General features: G+C 41.8%; 2 protein-coding genes across 2 annotated transcripts; both read left to right on the forward strand.

Moving 5' to 3' along the window:
* The first annotated feature begins 1,125 nt into the window (after window positions 1-1,125).
* Window positions 1,126-2,741, forward strand: LOC121528731 (somatostatin receptor type 5). The gene has a single exon (XM_041816296.1). The coding sequence runs from the start codon at window positions 1,452-1,454 to the stop codon at window positions 2,469-2,471; it is 1,020 nt and encodes a 339-aa protein (XP_041672230.1). The 5' UTR covers window positions 1,126-1,451; the 3' UTR covers window positions 2,472-2,741.
* Window positions 2,742-6,801: 4,060 nt separating this feature from the next.
* Window positions 6,802-20,186, forward strand: LOC121527914 (somatostatin receptor type 2-like). Its single transcript, XM_041814955.1, has 5 exons — window positions 6,802-6,960; window positions 11,641-11,748; window positions 11,824-12,252; window positions 14,212-14,537; window positions 15,532-20,186. Exons 3-5 carry the CDS (start codon window positions 11,865-11,867, stop codon window positions 15,958-15,960), a joined length of 1,143 nt encoding a protein of 380 aa, XP_041670889.1. The 5' UTR covers window positions 6,802-6,960; window positions 11,641-11,748; window positions 11,824-11,864; the 3' UTR covers window positions 15,961-20,186.
* Window positions 20,187-21,308: the final 1,122 nt, after the last annotated feature.

The following is a 21,308-nucleotide window of genomic DNA, read 5'->3' on the forward strand; positions in this document are numbered from 1 at the left end:
GTCATTCTTTATTTTACAGGCTGTGTGTCATATCCATAGACAGGCTGTTTGAAAAATAGATGTTTAAGTAAAAATAAACTAAACTGGTACATATGTTGTCTTGTCCCAGCGAGGGGGGGTTGAAGGAAGGGTAAACATGGAGAACGGTGGAGAAGAGTAAGACCTGAGAGCAGACGGCCTCCTAAAGCCTCTATTCTGATTTACGGTTCAGCGTGATAACCCTTAGCCTTAAGTGTAGCCGTGTGAATGCTTCCACTGATTTCATTCTTTTTTGCCTGCCCTTTAACACGGGGCTTACACTGGAGTAGAAAAGTCTCTGATCATATCAAATGTTTGACTTCTAACCAGGAGTTCAGACTACAACATGAAGACTGCTCTGCAGCTATAGTACAGACATGCCTTTAGAAGAGTAGAGGACGAACTCAGACAGGATTATCATTGAGAAGAGTTGGTGACTCTGACTGAGCTTTGCTTGTTGTGTTGAAGAATGTCCAGGAACATGTTAGAAATTTCTGGGGTATTTCAGCAATGCGTGTCCTCGCTCATTCAGGGACTTTAATCTTTGCCAACCCCCTTCCCCCGTTTCCAATCAAGTCATCTGTCTTTGTCTGTCTTTTGGCACCCTTCCTTACACATTTGTTTTCTTCTTACCCGGCCCTGTTACTAATATAAAAGTTGGCTTTGAAACACACAGCATTAAAGGCTCAAAAGTTAGAGAGCTTAAAAAGTTGAAACAATGGAACAGAAAAGCTGGCAAATATGTATTTCCTTTCAGCAGGTTTGTAAAGTTGGGGGTCCAAAGATAAAGAGAAAGTGTGTTTGAGTGTGTGCTTGCTCGTATGCCCCCCACCCCACCCCAACTATCACCACCTTCCTCACTAACCGGTGAAAAAGTACCAGAGGCAGACTGGCAGAAGAGGACGTATAGTTTGGACAAAATCAACCAAAGGAAAGGGCAGAAGAAGAGTGGACGTTGATGAACAAAGTCTGTGTACAAAGTGTGTGTACCAAAAGGGGTGGGGGACTGGGCAGGGGGGGCAGCAGCAGACACACTCCTCTGAACTGAGGGGGGAAGAGTTATAAATAAGGGCTCCCAGGGAGAAAAAAGCAGAGGAGCGTTGGAGTGTCCCTTCTCTGTTTCTGGATGTTCACATGGTTATTGGAGGAACATGCTGCTTCCACCACCATGGAATAAACTTTGAGATTTTTTTTTCTTTCCTCGAAAAAAAGGACTTACAATTTAATTACCGAGAAGGGTTGAGGAGAAGCTGAAAGCAGGAAATGGTGTTTGATTTCCAGCTTTTTTGGTTGGGATGTTTTCCTCTTTCCATCGGGGTACTTTTAACAACGCGAGATCAAGCGGCGACCCTTACACTGCTTGAAAAAGGGAGGGTTCTGAGTGCAATTAAGCATTTAAATTTCTTTTTGGAATAACCCTTTATTTTGGTGAAATGGACCCAACATTTTTACCAGACACAGAGAACAATCAGAGCGACCTGGATAAGCATTTTTACACAGAGAGCGCCGTTGGCGGCTTTGGCATCGCCATGGCTGTGCTCTACTTGGTGGTGTGCATCCTTGGACTTGTTGGGAACTCTCTTGTCATCGTTGCTATTTTGAAACTGGACAAAATGACCTCTTCAACAACGGTGTACATTTTGAACCTAGCATTAGCCGACGCTCTTTTCATGGTAGGGCTTCCCTTTATAGCCAGCCAGAACTTCCAGAAGCGTTGGATGTTCGGCGACACGACGTGCAAAGTGGTTATGGTGCTGGACGGCATCAACCAGTTCACCAGCGTCTTCTGTCTAACAGTGATGAGCATCGACCGCTACATGGCGCTGGCTAACCCGCTTCGATTTGCCCGCTGGAGAACGCCACACATCGCTAAGGTCGTTTCAGCCGTTCTGTGGTTGTTTTCACTCGTCACCATCCTTCCGATGGCGCTCCACTTCTCGGCTGAGAGAGGCTTGTGTATACCAGACCTGGTTTCAGACGCCTGGTGGCTCGGCATCTTGACGTACACCTTTGTCACAGGGTTTGCGCTGCCGTTCGTAGTCATGACGGTAGCGTACACGGCGCTGCTGCTAACGCTGAGGTCCATGCGACTCAAAGGGATTGCTCCTCACAAAGAGAGCTACCAGCTGGAGCGACAGGTCACCAAGATGGTGGTCGCGGTGGTGCTGGTGTTCGGACTGTGCTGGCTGCCGTTTTACACCTTGAACTTCTGCTCCCTTTACCAAAGCAACCTGGACCTGCCCTTCGCCAGAGCTTTCGAGTTTGTAGTTTTGCTGTCATACTCATGGAGCTGTGCCAATCCCATCCTGTACGCCTGCCTCTCCGACACCTTCAAGGGCCACTTCTGCACCCTCCTGTGCCCAGCCTCCAAGTCATCTCCGAGCATGCAGTACAGCACCCAGCTGTACGACTTAAATGACGTGGGTGGGCGGGATGTGAATGTTTTGGCATAGAAATACATCCTCCTTTAAGATTCCCTGAGCCTATTTATCTATATGACATGTTTAATGTTGCATGATAAACCCAGATTAATGTTTCTGCACTTACCTTGTAGATAACAGATACAGTGTTTGCCTCTATAAACATCTTGTACAGAATTCTTGTTTGTTTCGGTGATGTAAAATTTTTCTTCTTTATATTGACTTTGAAGTTCACGGATGTTATTAGTTTAAAAGTATAATTATGTGTCCCTGTCCTGTCCACAATCCACCCAAGAATCAGAAAAGTCCATTCCCTCCCCCTTCTCTTTCTCCACCTTTTAGAAAATATGTGTTGAAACAAGCCGTTCTCACATTTCCCCTCATGATGTCATGTGGGGAGTTAGCCCCGCCCCCAGGTTTGGTTTGTCCTCCCTGCTTGGAAGGAAGTCCCGCCCTCCTCTCCTGATCTTCCTCTCAGCTCAGGATCAGGAGAGCCACACCCATTTCCTGAGAGGGGCATGGCAAGGGGGCGGAGTCAGACAGCTTGTTCTGAGCAGGACTGAAACAGAGGGGTTTTTAGACATGCAAAAATCCAATACTGGAGCGTTTTTTTTTCAGCAACAGACTTCACAGGAATGTTTTGGAGACCTCTGAGACCAATATAAAAATGTCTCAAAAAGATCAAATATGTCCCCTTTAAGAGTACAGTAAGGGCACTTACAAATTATTTTTATTTTCAAGTCTTTTGGAAGGCTTTTAAAACTCATGATATCCTGTTTTAAAATGGGCTGTAAGTAATGGTGAAAATGCCATATTTCAGTAAAAGCACTGACCAACAACTACATTTTTCTTGAGGAATTATTACTTCATGATAAATGGTTGTAATTTGTGTGAGACTTGGAAAATTTCATCCAATTTCTGACAAATTTGTGACTCTTAAACATGAGCAAAAACTACAATTACAATGAAAGCTGTATGTATGCGAAATTAGAAACTAACAACCAAACATCAAAAATATAACCCTTGAGATTAAGGTTCATATTAACCCTATTTTGAGTCATGTTGGATTTCAAACTAAGGGGGAAAGTCTCCCTGCAGGCCTGCTTCAGTAGGTAGCCTGGAGATTTTAACATGATCTTAACCACAGAAAAAGGAACTTTCAATGGACTGAAAAGGAAATAAGTGAAGTGTAAAAATGTTCAGATGACTTAGAGTGTGGACTTATTTTACATCACTGTGGCTGCAGGGAGACCCTGACCTTGCTTAACCAAAGTTTTTAGAAAGGGACAATAAAAATCAATAGCGATTTTCAAAAAAATAGTGCACTAATTGTGGATCACGGGTAATTGCAATAAATATGATTAATCCTGACAGCCCTAAAAAAATCCCCACCCTTAAGAATGCATCAACGTGTGTACAGCCCATAAAAAGCTCACCCTAAGAGTTATCTTCTTTAGACCAGAGGTTCTCAACCTTTTCAGCCCACGACCCCCAAAATAAAGGTGCCAGAGACCGGGGACCCCCACTGTACCTGTAGGTGGTTGAGCACAGCCATGCACAATCAGGAATAGTCATGTGTGAGACAAGGCCACCCATAAAGGGGAGATCTTTCTGGGGCCCAACCAAACTGGGGGCCCATGGAGTCAGCAAAATCATGGTCCATTGTAAAGTTAAGCTGTGAAAACCATATCTTATATTTAACCTGAATTATAACCACTCTCATCAAAGTAACAAATATCTTTTTTCTGCTGTAGTATAAAGTCATCTTAAAAATGTAAATCCCTTTTCTTAAAAAAGAGTTTTAAAAATGTCAAAAAATGTGGTGGAATAGGTGATGAAATGGAGTGTAAAAGTAGCAGAAATGGATTATAAGTGTTAAAAATTAGATAAAGGTGGCAAAAAAATGGCACAAAAAAATGGTAAAAGGGGATTAAGAAGTGGCAGAAATAGGTTAAAAGTGGCAAAAATGTGTGGGAAAATCTGGTGAAATTGGATTTAAAAGTGAGATAAAGTGTTTTAAACTTGCAAAACTTAGCGTTACAAATAGTGAAATGTGGTTAAAATGTGGTTACAATGGGCACAAACTGGCATAAAAATGGTTAAATGGAGTTAATAGTGGCAGTAATGGGTCAACAGAGGCAAGAATAGGTGGGAAGTGTCCAGAATTGTTTCAGATTGACAAAAATGGGTTTAGAGTGGCAAAATGTGTTAAAATTGGCGAAAATTGGTGGGAAAAAGTGATGAAAATAAGTTTAAATTTGGCAAAATTGGTGTAAAGCAGCAAAAATGGGTTAAAAAAAAGGAGGCCAGAATCGGTCCAAATTGTGCTGAAACTGATGAAAAGTAGCAAATACTTGTAACAAAATTGGGTGGCAGAAAACAATTTCAAAAGTATTCATAGTTTTTTAAGGCATCTGGCGACCCCCTCGAAGTGTCTGCCAACCCCCAGTGGGGTCCCGACCCCCAGGTTGAGATCCACTGCTTTAGAGGGAGGTCCCTGCAGAATTCATAAAGGTTTGTGTAACACATCTGAGCCTGTTTCACTCTCATGGCATTCATACAAGTAGATCATAATTACAGTTTGTTTTATCACATGGCTCAGAAATCAAGCTCTAACGTGTTAAATTGTTTCCAGAAATCAGCATTTGATGTGTTTTTACAGGACAGTCCCACTGCTGAGAGATGTGAAGTTTCTGTGTGTGAGTGTTGGTCTTGTAAAACAGCGGCGGGCAGCAGTTGTTCTCATTGGTCCTCATTACTCTGACTGATCTGACCTTCAGGCTCCATCTGTAATCAAGACCAGATGCAAACTGCTCCAGAGGTTCCTGGGTAAAGATATTGATGAGACCCCAGAGAGAGAGAGAGGAAGCTCATTGGCTGAAGGTAAAGATCAAAGATGTATCATATCAGTCTGGGTAAAACATTACCAAGGTACCTGTATATTATATTAGACTCTAAACTTTTCTTAAGGGGTCAAACATGTGACCAGTACGTTTGTCATAACAGATTAAGTTAGGTTTATTTGGGATTTATTTAACTGAGTCAGACACAGTTTTGCTCGATCTTCATAGTAGAAACAGCAGCGTTGATACCTCAGAGTTAAACATTTCAACATTTTATAATTTTAACTCCATTCTGAGAAATATTGACTTCAGTTTTGCAGTTATTTGACAGTCTGATCAGTGTTAGTCCATCTCTGCAGAGTCGACTGATCTAAGCTCCGCCCAATGCCATTTCAAATCTAAGGATACATAGGCAGTTTTCCCATGATGCCCCTGGGCAGAGTGCTAATCATAGACTGTAGAAAGAATTGGAGAAACTCTGTGTGACCTCAGCTGTTTGATTACGATAGGCAAACTCAAACAGCTCTTAAAGCCAATCCATTGCGGGATCCATATTGAAATTGTTGTCTCAACCAAACTTTGGATCAACCTAATGGCAGAAAAGAGCCCGCCCACTAAGCACCACTCCCTGTCAGCTCAGCTAGCACTAAAGCCATCCTTCTGGAGGTAGCATCTGCCTGTCAGGTTGTCTGCCAATCAAATGAGATGCACCAATCAGTGCACAGCGAGGTTTTTATAATCAAAACGATTGTGGTACAAAAAATCCCAATGTGCATAAACTGATAAAATGAAATTCAGCTTAATTTAATCTGATATCAACAATAAAAATCCAACTTTCTAGCTGTACATAACAAACTTAATTTTGAAGTTGGTTTATTTTGTTAAAAACACAACTGTGCTCAAAAGGAAGATGAGAGACACCAGACCCAACAATGTAGATGACCTGAAGGCTGCTGTCAAAGCAACCTGGGCTTCCATTACACCTGAGCAGTGCCACAGGCTGATCGCCTCCATGCCCCGCCGCACTGATGCAGTAATTCATGCAAAAGGAGGCCCAACCAAGTATTGAAGGCATAGAAATGAACATACTTTTCAGAAACCTGCCATTTCTGTTTAAAATATTCTTTTTTAATTGATCTAATGTAATATTCTAATTTTCTGAGACACTGAAATTTGGGTTTTCTTATCTGTGAGCCATAATCATCAACATTTCAAGAAATGAAGGCTTGAAATATTTCACTCTATGTGTAACAAGTTCCCTCAGTTTAAAGCAGATTCAGCAAAATATCAGAGTTTATTTTAATGGCCTACATTTGGACAATCAGAGTGAAAAAATAGGGCTTTTGCAAGGGGGCCCCCACCCAACTCTCTCTCTCTCTCTCTCTCTCTCTCTCTCTCTCTCTCTCTCGTAAACTCGTGCGTCCTGCTGCTATCACTGACATCTCGCGGGACATTCGTCGTCAGACTCGCGGTGAAGAGTGGTTTTACCAGGAGTTCTGAGCTCAGACTCGAAGGTCAAACCTGAGAGTTTCGTGTTTTACGTGCTGCAAGTAAAAATGACCAGAAGGACGTGTGACAGCAGCTCCAGAGGAGGGGGGTTTGAACGCCAGCGCCGTGCGTAACGATCAGCCCGGGACAGCAGGTGGATGGAGAGCTGTGGACATGCACCCTTCCAGCAGGTCAGTGGAGACAAGAAATGCCTGAACAAATGTAAAGAAAGTGTGTGCTGCTGCTTTCTGACCTTCTCTCTGTCTAGCGTCATATGGAAAGATAACACACATCTTTAAATTCTTCGTTTTAAATTGCGCACCAGCAAGAACTGGCCCAAATGAATTTAAGCTAAAAGGAAAAATCAGTGCCATAGATTGTTATGGCAAACTGATATATTTTTGAGTTAAAGGCTGTGCATCTGCTTATGCTGCTAAAAACATTTTAATCCAAATATATTTTATCAATCTAAACTGCACAACGAAAGGAACTTAGCCAAAGTAGTGAAGTGAGCCCTGACTCATAATTACTGCTTTCAGCCTAATTTAAACTAAAAACACAGAGATGACTTTAAGTTTGAGAATGATGTAATACAGAATTTACAAAATATAGACCACATTTAATCAGCAAAACACGTTGAGAAAAAATTTAACTGCAATTCTTTTTTAATTTGGAGAGTTGACGTGTGAAACTGGCTCCAATGGGAGGAGGATGGCCCAGACTGTGGGTCAGACCCTGATCCTTCAAAGTGTAAAAACTGGTTCTCAAACCAAATCAGTGAAACTTTTGATAACAGGGACTGTTGTATTTATTTATTTATTGGCAATTTTAAAGTTTATCTCTGTTTTATTTGCATTGTAATCAATGATTTATGCTTGTAAAACAAAAATCACCAGTAAGATGTTAGCTGTGGTCACAATTGTACTGCAGGTAAAAATGTAAGTGTAACTTTTCTAATGTCCCGGTCAACGAAGCTGTCAGTATGGAGTGATACTGCCACAGTGTACAGCTGTTTGTCCCACAGATCAATTGAATAAACATCAGTCATCAGTGGCCCAGCGCCCTGGTTCTCTCGCTGAGGTGCACCTCTCTTGCATGTATGCAGACATGGAAAAGCACACACGCGCTCTCTCACACGCCACATACACTATATTGCCAAAAGTATTCGCTCGCCTGCCTTGACCTACATGTGAACTTAAGTGACATCCCATTCTTAATCCATAGGGTTTAATATGACATGGGTCCACCCTTTGTAGCTTTAACAGCTTCAACTCTTCTGGGAAGGCTTTCCACAAGGTTTAGGAGTGTGTTTATGGGAATTTTTGACCATTCTTCCAGAAGCACATTTGTGAGGTCACACACTGAGGTTGGATGAGAAGGCCTGGCTCTCAGTCTCCACTCTGATTCATCCCAAAGGTGTTCTAGGCTAGGACTCTGTGCAGGCCAGTCAAGTTGATCCACACCAAACTCTCTCATCCGTGTCTTTATGGACCTTGCTTTGTGCACTGGTGCACAGTCATGTTGGAACAGGAAGGGGCCATCCCCAAACTGTTCCCACAAAGTTGGGAGCATGGAATTGTCCAAAATCTCTTGGTATGCTGAAGCATTCAGAGTTCCTTTCACTGGAACTAAGGGGCCAAGCCCAGCTCCTGAAAAACAAGCCCACCCATAAACTCCCCTCCACCAATCTTTACACTTGGCACAATGCAGTCAGACAAGTACCGTTCTCCTGGCAACCGCCAAACCCAGACTGGTCCATCAGATTGTCAGATGGAAAAGCATGATTCGTCACTCCAGAGAAGGCGTCTCCACTGCTCTAGAGTCCAGTGGCGGCGTGCTTTACACCACTGCATCCCACGCTTTGCATTGCACTTGGTGATGTATGGCTTGGATGCAGCTGCTCGGCCATGGAAACCCATTCATGAAGCTCTCTACCACTGTTCTTGCGCTGATCTGAAGGCCACATGAAGTTTGGAGGTCTGTAGCCATCGACTCTGCAGAGAGTTGGCCACCTCTGCGCACTATGCGCCTCAGCATCCGCTGACCCCGCTCCGTCATTATACGTGGCCTACCACTTGGTGGCTGAGTTGCTGTCGTTCCCAATGGCTTCCACTTTGTTATAATACCACTGACAGTTGACTGTGGAATATTTAGGAGCCAGGAAATTTCACCACTGGACTTGTTGCACAGGTGGCATCCTATCACAGTGAATGTCTCGACCCAGACTGTTGAGATCAGCTTAGTGTTCAGGAGTTTTAGTATGAGCTGAGTTGGATGTGGAGAAAAGAGCAGAAACCGCAAATTCATGAGGGTTAGAGTCATTCATGAATGAGTTAGTTAAACTTTGGTTGGAGTCAAACCTAAAAATATGGAGGTAAACATGAGTATTAACATTAAGTGTCAGCCAATCAAATCTGTGTCATCTTTACTCTGATGTGACACTGGACATGTTTTCATGCCTCATGTGACAAATGGATTTTCAAACCACATGGCATCTTTATTCCAGCAATATTCCACATTTTTCTTAGTTATTAGTTCCATAAAGATTTACACCTGACGCTGTTAATGTGAGGTTAACATTTTAATAGTTGAAAATGATCCACTGAGAGAGGACGTTTCTAACACTACATGGCAGTGATGAGCTGTAGGACCAGCTGAAATTCTAACACTGAATACAAAGCAGAAAGGAATACGTCCAACGTAAAGATCATTGTAGGACTAGCTCAGCTGAGTCTGTGTTTTTCACAGACTCTGGAGAAGATGGTGTTCGATCCCAGTTTACCCATGTACAGGAGGCACTGGACTAGCTCTTCAATTTTAAAGGGTCTGAACTGTCAAAAACTGCTCCACTGTCAGGATATCCAGGAACCATTGGTCACAGCAGGCCCCCGTCTGAACAGTTTGGGCCCAGTTAGAAAGTGACAGGACCAATCAGAGTCAAGTGGCAGTACTTTCGGGCGCGGCGGAGTCGTGACATAAGCAAGCAGCAACAACAGGCAGGTGCAATTATGGTGGAAGAGATTAGCAGTTTATCAGAACTTGATAACATTTCTTGGTTGGAGTTTACTCCTCAGTAGCGGCTACGTCACATGTTTTGTTGCTCTGACTGGCCTGTAAAGATGTGACAGACAGAACGTTCATCCAATCACATTTTCAAAGGCTCTGCCCTTTCCCAAACACGGTCTATGGGAGGTTTACCAGGTGGATGTGTGAAACAGATCTATCTGGCGTGTCAGGTTACCTTTTTCATCTTTTCTTTCATGTTGTGAATTGTCTGATCTTGATTGATATCGCTGTTTACCTGATTACTCTAACAGCCAATGGGAGTGTTATTGACTGTAAACTGTGCCTTGTTCTAATGTATAATAGTATATATATATATTTTTTAAGTTAAAAAAAAAACTAGGCTGAGCCACCTCAGGCGTTTGTTTACAGCGCATCTGATCCACAGACTTGTAAAATACAAGGCAGACCTTCTAACTCTGTAGTCTCCATAATAACGTTTCTCGTCCTTTAAGGCAGTGTTTCCCAAAGTGGGGGTTAAGACCCCAAGAGGGGTCGTGGGATGCTTTCAAAAAAAAACAAGAAAAATGTAAAATCTGAAATATTATTTGTTGTAAGAGATATTGTTAAAGAGGAAATGAAAACTAACATTTTTTTTCAGCTGTACACTGAGGCATCTGACTGATTTATGATCAAACACATCAATGCTAGTTTTATTTCTGACATTTGACCCAAGATGATTAAAAAATCTGCATTTTATAGCTTTTAATTTCTAAACAAGGACTGAACAGTTCTTTAAAAGTGTCTAATTCTGATGATTTTGACTTGTATTGCCAATCGTATATGAATTGTTGCAGTAAAGAATTTTTGTCATTCTCATATTTAATTTGAAAAAACACAAAAATGAAGAAGGTAGGATTTTTTGTACACTATTCTAAAAAAAAATGGCAACTGAATGATTGCATGATCTGTCATGCATAACATCTGCTGCAGAAAAAGTTAGAAACTGGTATTTTGACATAAATTTCCAATCCAAGAGATATTGCACCTTTTGTGATTTGAAAATTGCAGCAGGCCATATTGCGATTTAATCTAATATTCAATGAATTGCCCAGCCCTAATCGGGATAACCCCGTCCTTTCCCCTCCCTCCTCTTAGTACCAGACTGCTCAGTCTCTGTGCATTTTTGAAAAGGCTGAAGTGAGCAGAGTTAGCTCTGAGCTGGGGGTTCACTTACACTTTAAATTAAGTTCAATTTCAAATAAGAATGTAGTAAACGAGTGATATTTGTGCTTAAATGTTAGTAAAAGAAAAACCGCCTAAAATGCTAGTTTTGTACATGATGCTTTGTGCAACATCTTGTACTTTATCCCCCTCTTCCCTCAAGAGGAGGTGGGGGTTCTTGATCTCTGACGCCTTTATTTTGGGGGTCACAGGTTCTAAAGTTTGGGAACCCCTGCTTTAAGGCACGAAAATTAACAACTGCCCATCAACATTATTTCTGTGGGTCCTGAAACAGCCTGTAGATAGACCTTTCTTACTAAATATCAGAAGTCCAGTTCAAACTCACTCTTGGGGCTGTTCCACAGAAGGACAAAGGGTGGCGCTATTGGGGCAATTGGGGACATTTTTTGAAATCCAAAGTGGTAAATTTAAAAATAACAGAGGAGAACCTGGTCAATAACAATCAGGCTCTCACACCTGCGTGGTACTCAGACCCTAAAGACACAGTCTTTAAGATCGGCCATTAAAGTTGTGAATGCTGAGGTGTAAATAACTCTTCATTTGTTGCCATGGATCTTAGAGGATTATTCTTATTGGTTATATACTTTTTTCCGTCTCAGTCTTCCCACAAATCTGTTTTGCAGCTTCTTTTGTAACCAGCAAGGATTTCTTATGTTTTGATCCACATCATGGAGAATTCCACCTGCTCCTCAAAACTCCCAGGACCTTGAACACCAGATCTCCTATTTCAGGTACTTATTCACTACCCCAGAATATTTGCTCTGGAGTTCTGTAAGAGATGATCAAATCCATGATTTCCTCCTCAGGACCTCTTACCACTTGAAACCATCTGACCCCCTGATCTGTCATGGCCTTGGACCTGTTGCCTTTACTCCTGACTCCTCCCAACGTCTCCATCCCTGAGTCCTTCCTGTGTGATGGCTGTACTCAGAGGAATGAGTCTGGCATGGACCTTAATATTTCTGAGACCAAGGAGCTTCATCAGGACAAGACCAGCTCAGTGGTCATCACCTTCATCTACTTTGTCGTATGTGCAGTCGGTTTGTGCGGCAACACCTTGGTGATCTACGTGATCCTGCGATATGCCAAAATGAAGACGGTGACTAACATCTACATCCTGAACCTGGCTGTGGCCGATGTCCTGTGCATGATGAGCCTGCCATTCATCGCAATGCAGCTGGCGCTGGTGCACTGGCCTTTTGGAGAGGTGCTGTGCAGGGTGATCATGTCAGTAGGTACGTATGGAGCAGAGGGATCATGGGAAATTTCAGTGCAAACTGGATTAGCTCAGTTTGTCTGCAGTACAAAGAAACACTAGGTAAAAACAGCCACTTTGTCAAGTGTTCATTTCTTAGTTTTTATAGTATTTGTCCAAACTTAGGAGTCTGAGAGAAACTGTTTCAGTTTTTGCTGCATTTTTAAAGCAAAATATGAATGCATCATCGGTCTCATCTCATCAGATTAAAGTAATTCTACACTGTCTTTATGATGAAACCAAGACAAAACATCTGGCTTACTCTGTATTCAAAGGTAAAACAATCAAACTAGCATCACTTTTAAGCATTGACCAGACTTGTGTGGGTGTCACACATTAGTAGATTAACCTAAAACATCTGTTTTTGTAGATCGATGGCATATGCACGGCTAGAAAAAGTACTAGACTATTGTACTCAAGTAAAAGTAAAGTTACTTTGAATAGAATTTACTCAAGTAGAAGCAGTAATCTATAAATCTGCTCAAGTAAAAAGTGAGTCATTTAAAATTTACGTAAAGTACTGAGTAGCTACTTTTGTGACTTGAGGGGGTTGTTCATCCATCCATCCATTTTCTATATTGCTTATCCCATTGGGGGGTCGCTGGCGGGGGGGGCTGGAGCCTATCCCAGAGGCGGGGCAGGGGGGGGTTACACTCTGAACTGGTCGCCAGTCAATCACAGTGCTGACATATAGAGACAGACAAACAGGCATGCTCACATTCACACCTACGGGCAATTTAGAGTCACCAGTTAACCTAACGAGCATGTCTTTGGTGGTGGGAGGAAGCTGGAGTACTAGGAGAGAACCCATGCATGCACGGAGAGAACATGGAAACTCTGCACAGGAAGGCCCTGACTGGGACCTGTGAGGCAACAGCACTAACTCCTGCACTGCCGTGCAATGGACGAATTTTCATGAAATTTTCAGGAAATGTCAGAAATGGCATAAGGAAGAACTGACTAGATTGTGGGACTGATCCAGATCACCATCTGGATCCAGGAATTTTTAAAGGATTCTGTACTATTGGGAGATAGGGCTGCGCTGTTACCGCTTTACACCAGGAGATGGTGGACATGAGTAATTTATTCAAAGTTCTGGAGTTTATAGAGTTTGAAAGACACACGCCTGGTTGAGGAGATGAATGACAGAGAGAAAGACAGCGAATTGTAGCGAGAATACTCACAATGCTGGGAGGAATAGAGGAATATTCACCCTCTGCCATGACTTCCACAAAGTCATGGCAGCCAATGTTTTGCTTCATCGTGTCTCCACCCCATGGGGGAGGGAGTAATCGGCAATTTTGGGAGTGATCCGGATCACAGTCTGGATCCAGGAATGTTGTTAAAGGATTCTTCGCTATTGGGAGATAGAGCTGATGGTGGAGGTCTGTGCTCTCCGAGTGGTTTTCTAGTCTTAATATGAATTAACTACAAGGGACTGTGAATCATTAACCAGGTTGTTTTTCAAAAGGTGAGACTTGACCTAGAGTCAAATGCAACAGGGATGTGAATTCCGTCTCTTTTCAGAGAGACCTCTTTCTGCTCCAAAACGTTTTTTCTTTCTGTGCCACTGGCTTTTAAAAAATCAGACAAATTAAGCATTTTTGGTCCATGGGTCAATATATATTTATATATATGTTTTGTAAAAAACTATGTGTTACACAAGCTAGCAGGTGTCCTTATTTATAAGGAATTCTTTATTACTGGTTGCTGAAATTTACTTAGCTACATTTTCTCCTTTACATGCTACATTTTTCTAAAAGTTTTATTCAACATCTTCTGGCTGTAGATCATTTAGAATTGCATTTTCAGATGCAAATATAAAGATGTACACTTCCTTTCTCTCTGCCTGCTTTTATAAAGATGCATTTACAAACTGTAATGGTTTTATTGTTTCCCATATTCTAACCTCGCCATCTCTGCTTCTTCTCCCCCCCAGACTCTCTCAATCAGTTCACCAGCATCTTCTGTCTGATGGTGATGAGCATTGATCGGTACTTGGCGGTGGTCCATCCCATAAAGTCCACAAGATGGCGGAAACCTCACATAGCCAGGCTAATTAACCTGACGGTTTGGGGCGTGTCGCTGCTGGTCATCCTGCCCACGATGATCTTCAGTGGTCTGAACAAGGTCCCGGTATGTGGGATCATGTGGCCAGAGCCCAAGGACGTCTATTACAAAGCTTTTATATTCTACACATTCTTGGTTGGGTTCTTTCTACCTCTGATCGTCATATGCCTGTGCTACCTGTTAATAATAGTCAAGGTGAGTTGGTTGCTTTCTCTTCAAAAATGAAATAAGAATGAAATATCTCTACCTTAGATTTGAGTGAAAAAAGTGTCCTTGTAACCCCATAAAAAGAACAACAGGCCTGTTTAGATTGTAACCTCCTCTAACTCCAGGTTAAAAGTGTACATTAGAATAATTGATATCATTTCATCCAAACCAGTGATACTCAACGTGTGGCTCTGGAGCCATATGCGGCTCGTTTGTGATTATTTGTGGGTTTTTCTATGCCTTTTTTAAAATATCATTCCCCAAAACACCTTTAAAAGGAAATATTTTTTTGCCCTTTTTCAAAATTTTATGCCACTTTTCGCCCATTGAAGCTACCTTTAGCCATTAAATACCACTTTCTCCCTATTGTTTGCCCATTTTAGCCACTTCTTTTTGCCACTTTTATCCCATTTTTGCCCTTTTTTGAACTTTTTGCCACTTTTCGCCCATTGAAGCTACCTTTTGCCATTAAATTCCACTTTCTTCCTATTTTTTGCCCATTTATGCCGCTTCTTTTTGCCACTTTTATCCAATTTTTGCCACTGTATTCCTATTTTTTTGCCCATTTAAGCCACTACAGACTGCTTTTTGCCCATTTTAGTCACCTTTCACTCATTTTTTTGCCATGTTTTTGCCACTTTGGACCATTTTTGCCACCTGTAACTCTTTTTGCTGCTTTCTGACCCTTTTTCAACTTTATCTCCCCTTTTTAGGTCCTTCTACCATTTTTGCTACTTTGTAACCATTTTTTTCACCTTCAACTTATTTTTATTGCTTCTTCAAGCCATTTTTGCCACTTTTTACCACTTAGATTGTGGCTCTTGCAAAGGTATTTTTCAACAACTTGGGCTTTTGGTTGAGCGGGGTTCAGTTACACTGATCTAAACATTAAAAAAAGATCACAAAAGGCCTAAATGTCAAAGTACTTAAAGATGTGTGCCACAATGTGAGCAGGTCAATGACAGTTCATTCTGTTTGGCAGGTGAAGTCGTCCAGTCTTCGAGTGGGTTCCACCAAGCGCAAGCGTTCTGAGCGTAAGGTGACACTGATGGTCTCCATCGTGGTGGCCGTGTTCGTCCTGTGCTGGCTGCCTTTCTACATTTTCAACGTTGCCTCCGTCACCAGCTCCATCAACCCCACCTCTGCCGTGAAGAGCACTTTTGACTTCGTCGTCGTGCTCGGCTATGCCAACAGCTGCGCAAACCCCATCCTGTACGCCTTCCTGTCAGAGAACTTCAAGAAGAGCTTTCAGAATGTTCTGTGCCTGAAAAAGGTGGCAGGTCTGGACGAGATTGAGCACAGTGACAGCAGGGCCGACAGAAGCAGGATGCTTAATGGTGCAGCTGTCATCAACACCAGCTTGGAGACCCACAATGCCCTGCTCAATGGTGAGCTGCAGACCAGCATCTGAATGTGGAGGAAGTCACATCCAGCTGAGGGCTTCCAGACTAATTTGGCTCCTTTGCATTGCTTGTGACCCACATTGCATATCTGCAGTCAGTGGCATGACGTAATAGCTGCTGCTCATGCACACGGACACATGAACAAAGTCTACGTGAAAATAAACAGTTTGGGATGAGTTTCAAAGGTTAGGCAAAGTTCACTGACTTCAGCTCTTTGATACTTGGGTTAACAAGGCAACTTGAAATGGTTTGCTCTGACTCTGAAAAAAAAACAATCTTCTGTGCCATGATATTCAGCACGACAGAGACAACCAAACGTAAATACCTCAACTGTATGTATGAGGTTTCTATCCGGCTCTCACAAGAAGACTGAACCTGAAGGCAAGGGTTTAAACTGCCTTGGTGAATTTATTAAACTAACACCTTAAAAATCACCCCGTTTCTCTTGGCACACAGAGAAAGTCTTTCTGTCTCCAGCTGGCAGCTCTCTGCTGCAGGACCTGTATTGATTTGTAAGCTCTTGATTAATATCTAGATTACTGATCAAGGGAAAGGACGTTTCATGCTGTGCTCCATTTGAAAGAGCTTCATTTAGTCAATTGATTTTCTGTTTGTTTCTGGGGGGAAGTTCTGCGCGTGGATGCAGAAAAATATGCTGCAGCAACCTTGATTTGTTGTGATGCATCAAGGACAGCTCTGATGGACCTATGTGAAAGTCAGATGAACTTCATATCTAACTGTATTGTGGTTTTATGTTGCTACCTTTGTCAGTGGTTTCACTTTAAAGAGCCTTTTACCTGTGTTTTAACCTGGTGGTTCTCAACCGTTTCGGCCAGCGACCTCCAAGATAAAGGTGCCAGAGACTGAGGACCTCTGCTGTACCCGAAGGTTGTTGAACACAGCCATGCACAATTAGGAATGGTTGTGAGCAGACAAGGCCGTCCACAAGGAGGAATAAAGGGGGGAGGTTTCAGGGACCCAGTCAAACTGGGGCCCATGGAGGTCAGCAAAACCATGGTCCATTGTAAAGTTAAGCTGGGAAAACCATATTTTATATTTGACCTGAATAATAACCACTCTGATCAAAGAAACAAGCATCTTTATTTATTCATTTGTGTTGTTAATAGGCTTCTTTAAATGAAAATAACTTATAACAACATAATTGAGATGGGTTCAAAATTGCCAAAATTGATTAATAATGGGGAGAAATAGTGGAAAAGGTGATGAAATTGGATTTTTAAAGAAGATAAATGACTTAAAAGTGGCAGCAATTAGATAAAAGTGGCAAAAATAACCAAAAATGGGTTAAAGTGGCAAAAACAATCACTAAAAGTGGAATGTAAGGATTGAAAAGTGGCTAAAATGGCTTTCAAGTGCAACAAACTGGTGGATAATGGCACATGTATTAGATGTAGTTCATTTGTAACTCTTTTGGAAACGCGGCTCCACACTGCATCCAAACCTTTATTCTTAGCTCTAGCTAGCCAGACCCCTGTAGCTGGGGTAACAACTTTGTCACTGTTTTTTAGTATAGCTATAAAGGTCTGTGTTTATTGATAGTATGGTTGCAAGATGTATAAAGGGTGCAGGACTGCTGACTACACATGATCAGAAGTATAACATACGTACGGGTCTGGGCAGCTACGATACGATCATTTCACACAGTCGATTGCTGGCCCTGTTTAGTCACAAAAAATTCACAATAAATTCTTGTTGAGATGTTTGTTTCTAGAATTTGCTGCGGGCCAATGAAAAATTAGTTATATCCAATATAGTTTGGACACCCCTGGCATGGATGATGTAGTATGCATCATCAGGGCTAGAGCTTTTTGAGGGATGTCACTGTCACAGTAGGATCAATCCTATTTTCAATCACATATCCATACTTATGTTTCACATATTTTAGAATTGCACTGACATTTTAAAGTTGTGTCTATTTAAAGGGAAGGTCAGTAGGATTTTCCTAAAAAATACTTCAACAAAGGTGATGCTACTCAGACTTCACTTATGGACATGCATAGCGGTGAATGTGCCTGCAGAGACCTTCAGCTCTGCCTGATTGTTTTGGTTGGATCAGGACATTTTTGGGCGGAGAGTAGGTGTGTATACTCCAGCCAATGACAGCACGCAGGGGAGCGTGGGCATGGACTAAGTTCACGGACAGGATGCAGGTCAGACTGGTTATACACAGCAGACGGCCGCCATCAGTTGACAGTCATCGTTAGTGGGTGCTGTAGAAATTTCTAAGGTCCAGAGACACAACCAATCAGAGACGTTGCTGTGACACTCAAGGGCTGTGGATGCATGTAGAATTATGTAGTACTATGGAAAACATGAATGGGATTTTGACTTTAGGAACCACCATGTATCAACGTTCCCTGGGAAACACAATGATGATTGAACATAAAAGGGGCCATCGTATCTATAATGAGTGGAGGCTCTCAATATTTGAACCAGTGCCTTTATCCTTAAAGACACTCTCTTGATCGCCCTGGCTAGCTCTCTCCTTCTATCAACACTCACTCTTTAACAGAAACATTATGTTGTTCCTGCAGTGCAGAGTAACCACAGCCGGTCAGAGTTCATTATTAAAACATTACCGTCACTGCAGCTCCAAGAACACAGCACGTTAGCAACATCTTACTCATGAATTCATTCATTCATCACACATGCAACAGAGCAACTGTCTAAAACCAAGACATTATGCCATCAACAAAATAGTAAAGGAAAAAAAAAAAATCAAAATTAACACCTAGGCTGCTAACTATAGAAAATGATTAGGCTACAGACTTTCACTGGAGCACTGCAGCTATGAAATACATCAGCTATATGATGAACAACAGGTAGATGTTTTAAAATGTATCAGTATAAGCAGACAGCTTGCTTTAACTCCTCTGTTTAAAATAAATATTATTTACCTGTAACCTAGAGAAATTAATTTCATTTTTCCCTTGATAAATGTCTTTATTTGAAAAACAATTCCGCTATCATTTTGCTGCAGTCAAATATTGTTTATTTTTGTTTTTTTTAAATATCAGATTATAAAGAAATACTCTTTTGAATGAAGTGGGCCAGATCAGGAGGAGAAGAAGAAGGCAGGGACAGGAACCAAGATGAGAGAGGATGATGGAGAAGAAAGTGAGGACAGAGAGCAAGATAAGGGTGAGAAAGGAAGACAAAGCAGGGACAAGAGAGTAATAGTGGATGATGTAGTAGAAGAAAGCAGGGAAAGAGGACAAGATGAAGATGATGGAGGGGAAGAAAGCAGGGACAGAAAGCAAGATGAAGATGATGGAGGAGAAGAAAGCAGGGGCCGGAAGCAAGATAAGGGTGAAGGAGGAGAAGAAAGGAGGGACAGAAATCAAGAGAGGATGATGGAGGAGAAGAAAGAACGGACAGTGAGCATGATAAGGGAGAGAAGGGAAGAGAAAGCAGGAACAGAGAGTAGTAAAGGATGATGCAGTGGAAGAAAGAACGGACAGGAAGTACGGCGGGGGTGAAGGAGGATAAGAAAGCAGGGATGGAGAGCAACAAGGGTGAGAAAGGAAGAGAAAGCAGGGGTAGAGAGTAATAAAGGATGATGCCGTAAGAAGAAACCAGGGACAGGAAGCAAGATAAGGGTGAAGGAGGAGAAGAAAGCAGGGACAGAGAGCAAGATAAGGGACAGGAAGCAAGATGGGGTGAAGGAGGAGAAGAAAGCAAGGACAGAGAGTAAGAGAGGATGATGGTGGAGTAAAAATCAGGGACAGGAACCAAGATGAGGGTGAGGGAGGAGAAGAACTCTCCTGAGGACATCGGCTTTCTAAATCTAATTAAACAAGATGCAGGCTATGTTGATGCCATCAGTCCTCTTTGGCTGGATGGATTTCCATCATTATTATTTTAACTGTGGTCAGTATCACTTGTGAAAAAACAAGGCTACATTTGCAAACAGCAGTTTCTATTAATTTCAATGAATTTATTTTTCCTTGTAGTATTAATGCCCTTGGCATTCCCTTGTGATTACTACACCTTTAATGCCCTCTACTGTGTCCACTCTGTGCCCCGCTGTGTCTTCTTCCATCATGTCTGTGCTCATCATGTTTGTATGTTACAGTGGATTACTTTGATCACTCCTGCTGATGAAAATACAGTAGAATAATAACCAGTAACATGCCTGAGTTTGTCATGAGAGGTTTGATCTCCTGCAACTAGAGAAAAATAAATCACAGAGCGCATTAAAAACGGGCACAACAGGCAGAAAAAACTATTACAGAGCAATGCAGATCACATTTTAACTGGAAAGTTTAAAAACGTCTTCTGATGTCATTGATTTATTTGCCACTTCTTATAGAAAATAGCCTTATTCTTGTATTTCGTTTGAATTCAATTTTAAATTTCTTCTGCCATTATCTTGGCTCCATTGAAACGTGCATGTAGTGATTTTAAACGTCCACTAGGTGGAGCCAGAGTCTCAGTTCTGAGCACTGAGCCTTGCTCACACGTCCATACCTGGGTCAAATACACAGGAAGGTGATATTTGCCAAATTTATCTGTGGTACCCAATATTTTTTACATTTTTATTTTTTCCCCCAATTTTGATTTTTAAAATTTGGATTTATTCTGTTTATTCTTTTTTTTTTCAAAGTTTGATTCTTTTCAGTAAGTGTTCCCACTCGAACCACCCTGGTGAAGTGACAGTTGGCTTCTCGAAGCAAATTGTTTGGATTTAACTGGGTTTAGGGACTTCTTGGCTGAGCACTTATCCTTTCTGTAAACCTCTGGCCATTTTTTACAAAAATGATTTTTTTTTTTTGCCTCAATCAGCTCTTTATGATGCCAGCCACCTCTGGTAAAATCACCAGCATCCTCCGTTGAACACATCATGTGATCCTACCTGTTCTGTATAATGGCCAAAGTCAAGAGTGTGATAAACTAGTGGAATATCTCCTCTAACTTCCATTACTCATAGAGGTCATGTAAGTCACCTGTGTGTATCTACAGCTGATCAGACAGAGAAGAAGAAAGTTGAGCATCCTTCCCTCCATGTATGAGAAAGGGAGATGTCTGATGTTAAATATGAACCTCTGCTGTTACTTTTAACTGAAGAGAATAGCCTTAAGTACCAAAACTTTAAAAATCAACTACACAGACCCTTCTATGTTTTTGGATCAAAAAAGGAGCAGAAAAAGCTGCATGGACAGTAAAAAAAAACACATAATTACCCTCCTAAATTACAAAGATTATTCTAAAGCACTGTAAGAACCATCAATATAACGTGAACCAATAAGAGGCGAGGGCTGCCTGTAAGTCCTGTAAATTTCCTGCTAACATCCGGCTCTATGACTGCATCCTAACCCCCTTAAAAAAACATTTT

The sequence above is a fragment of the Cheilinus undulatus genome, linkage group 20 (genome assembly GCF_018320785.1).
Source record: "Cheilinus undulatus linkage group 20, ASM1832078v1, whole genome shotgun sequence".
Lineage (NCBI taxonomy): Eukaryota > Metazoa > Chordata > Actinopteri > Labriformes > Labridae > Cheilinus > Cheilinus undulatus.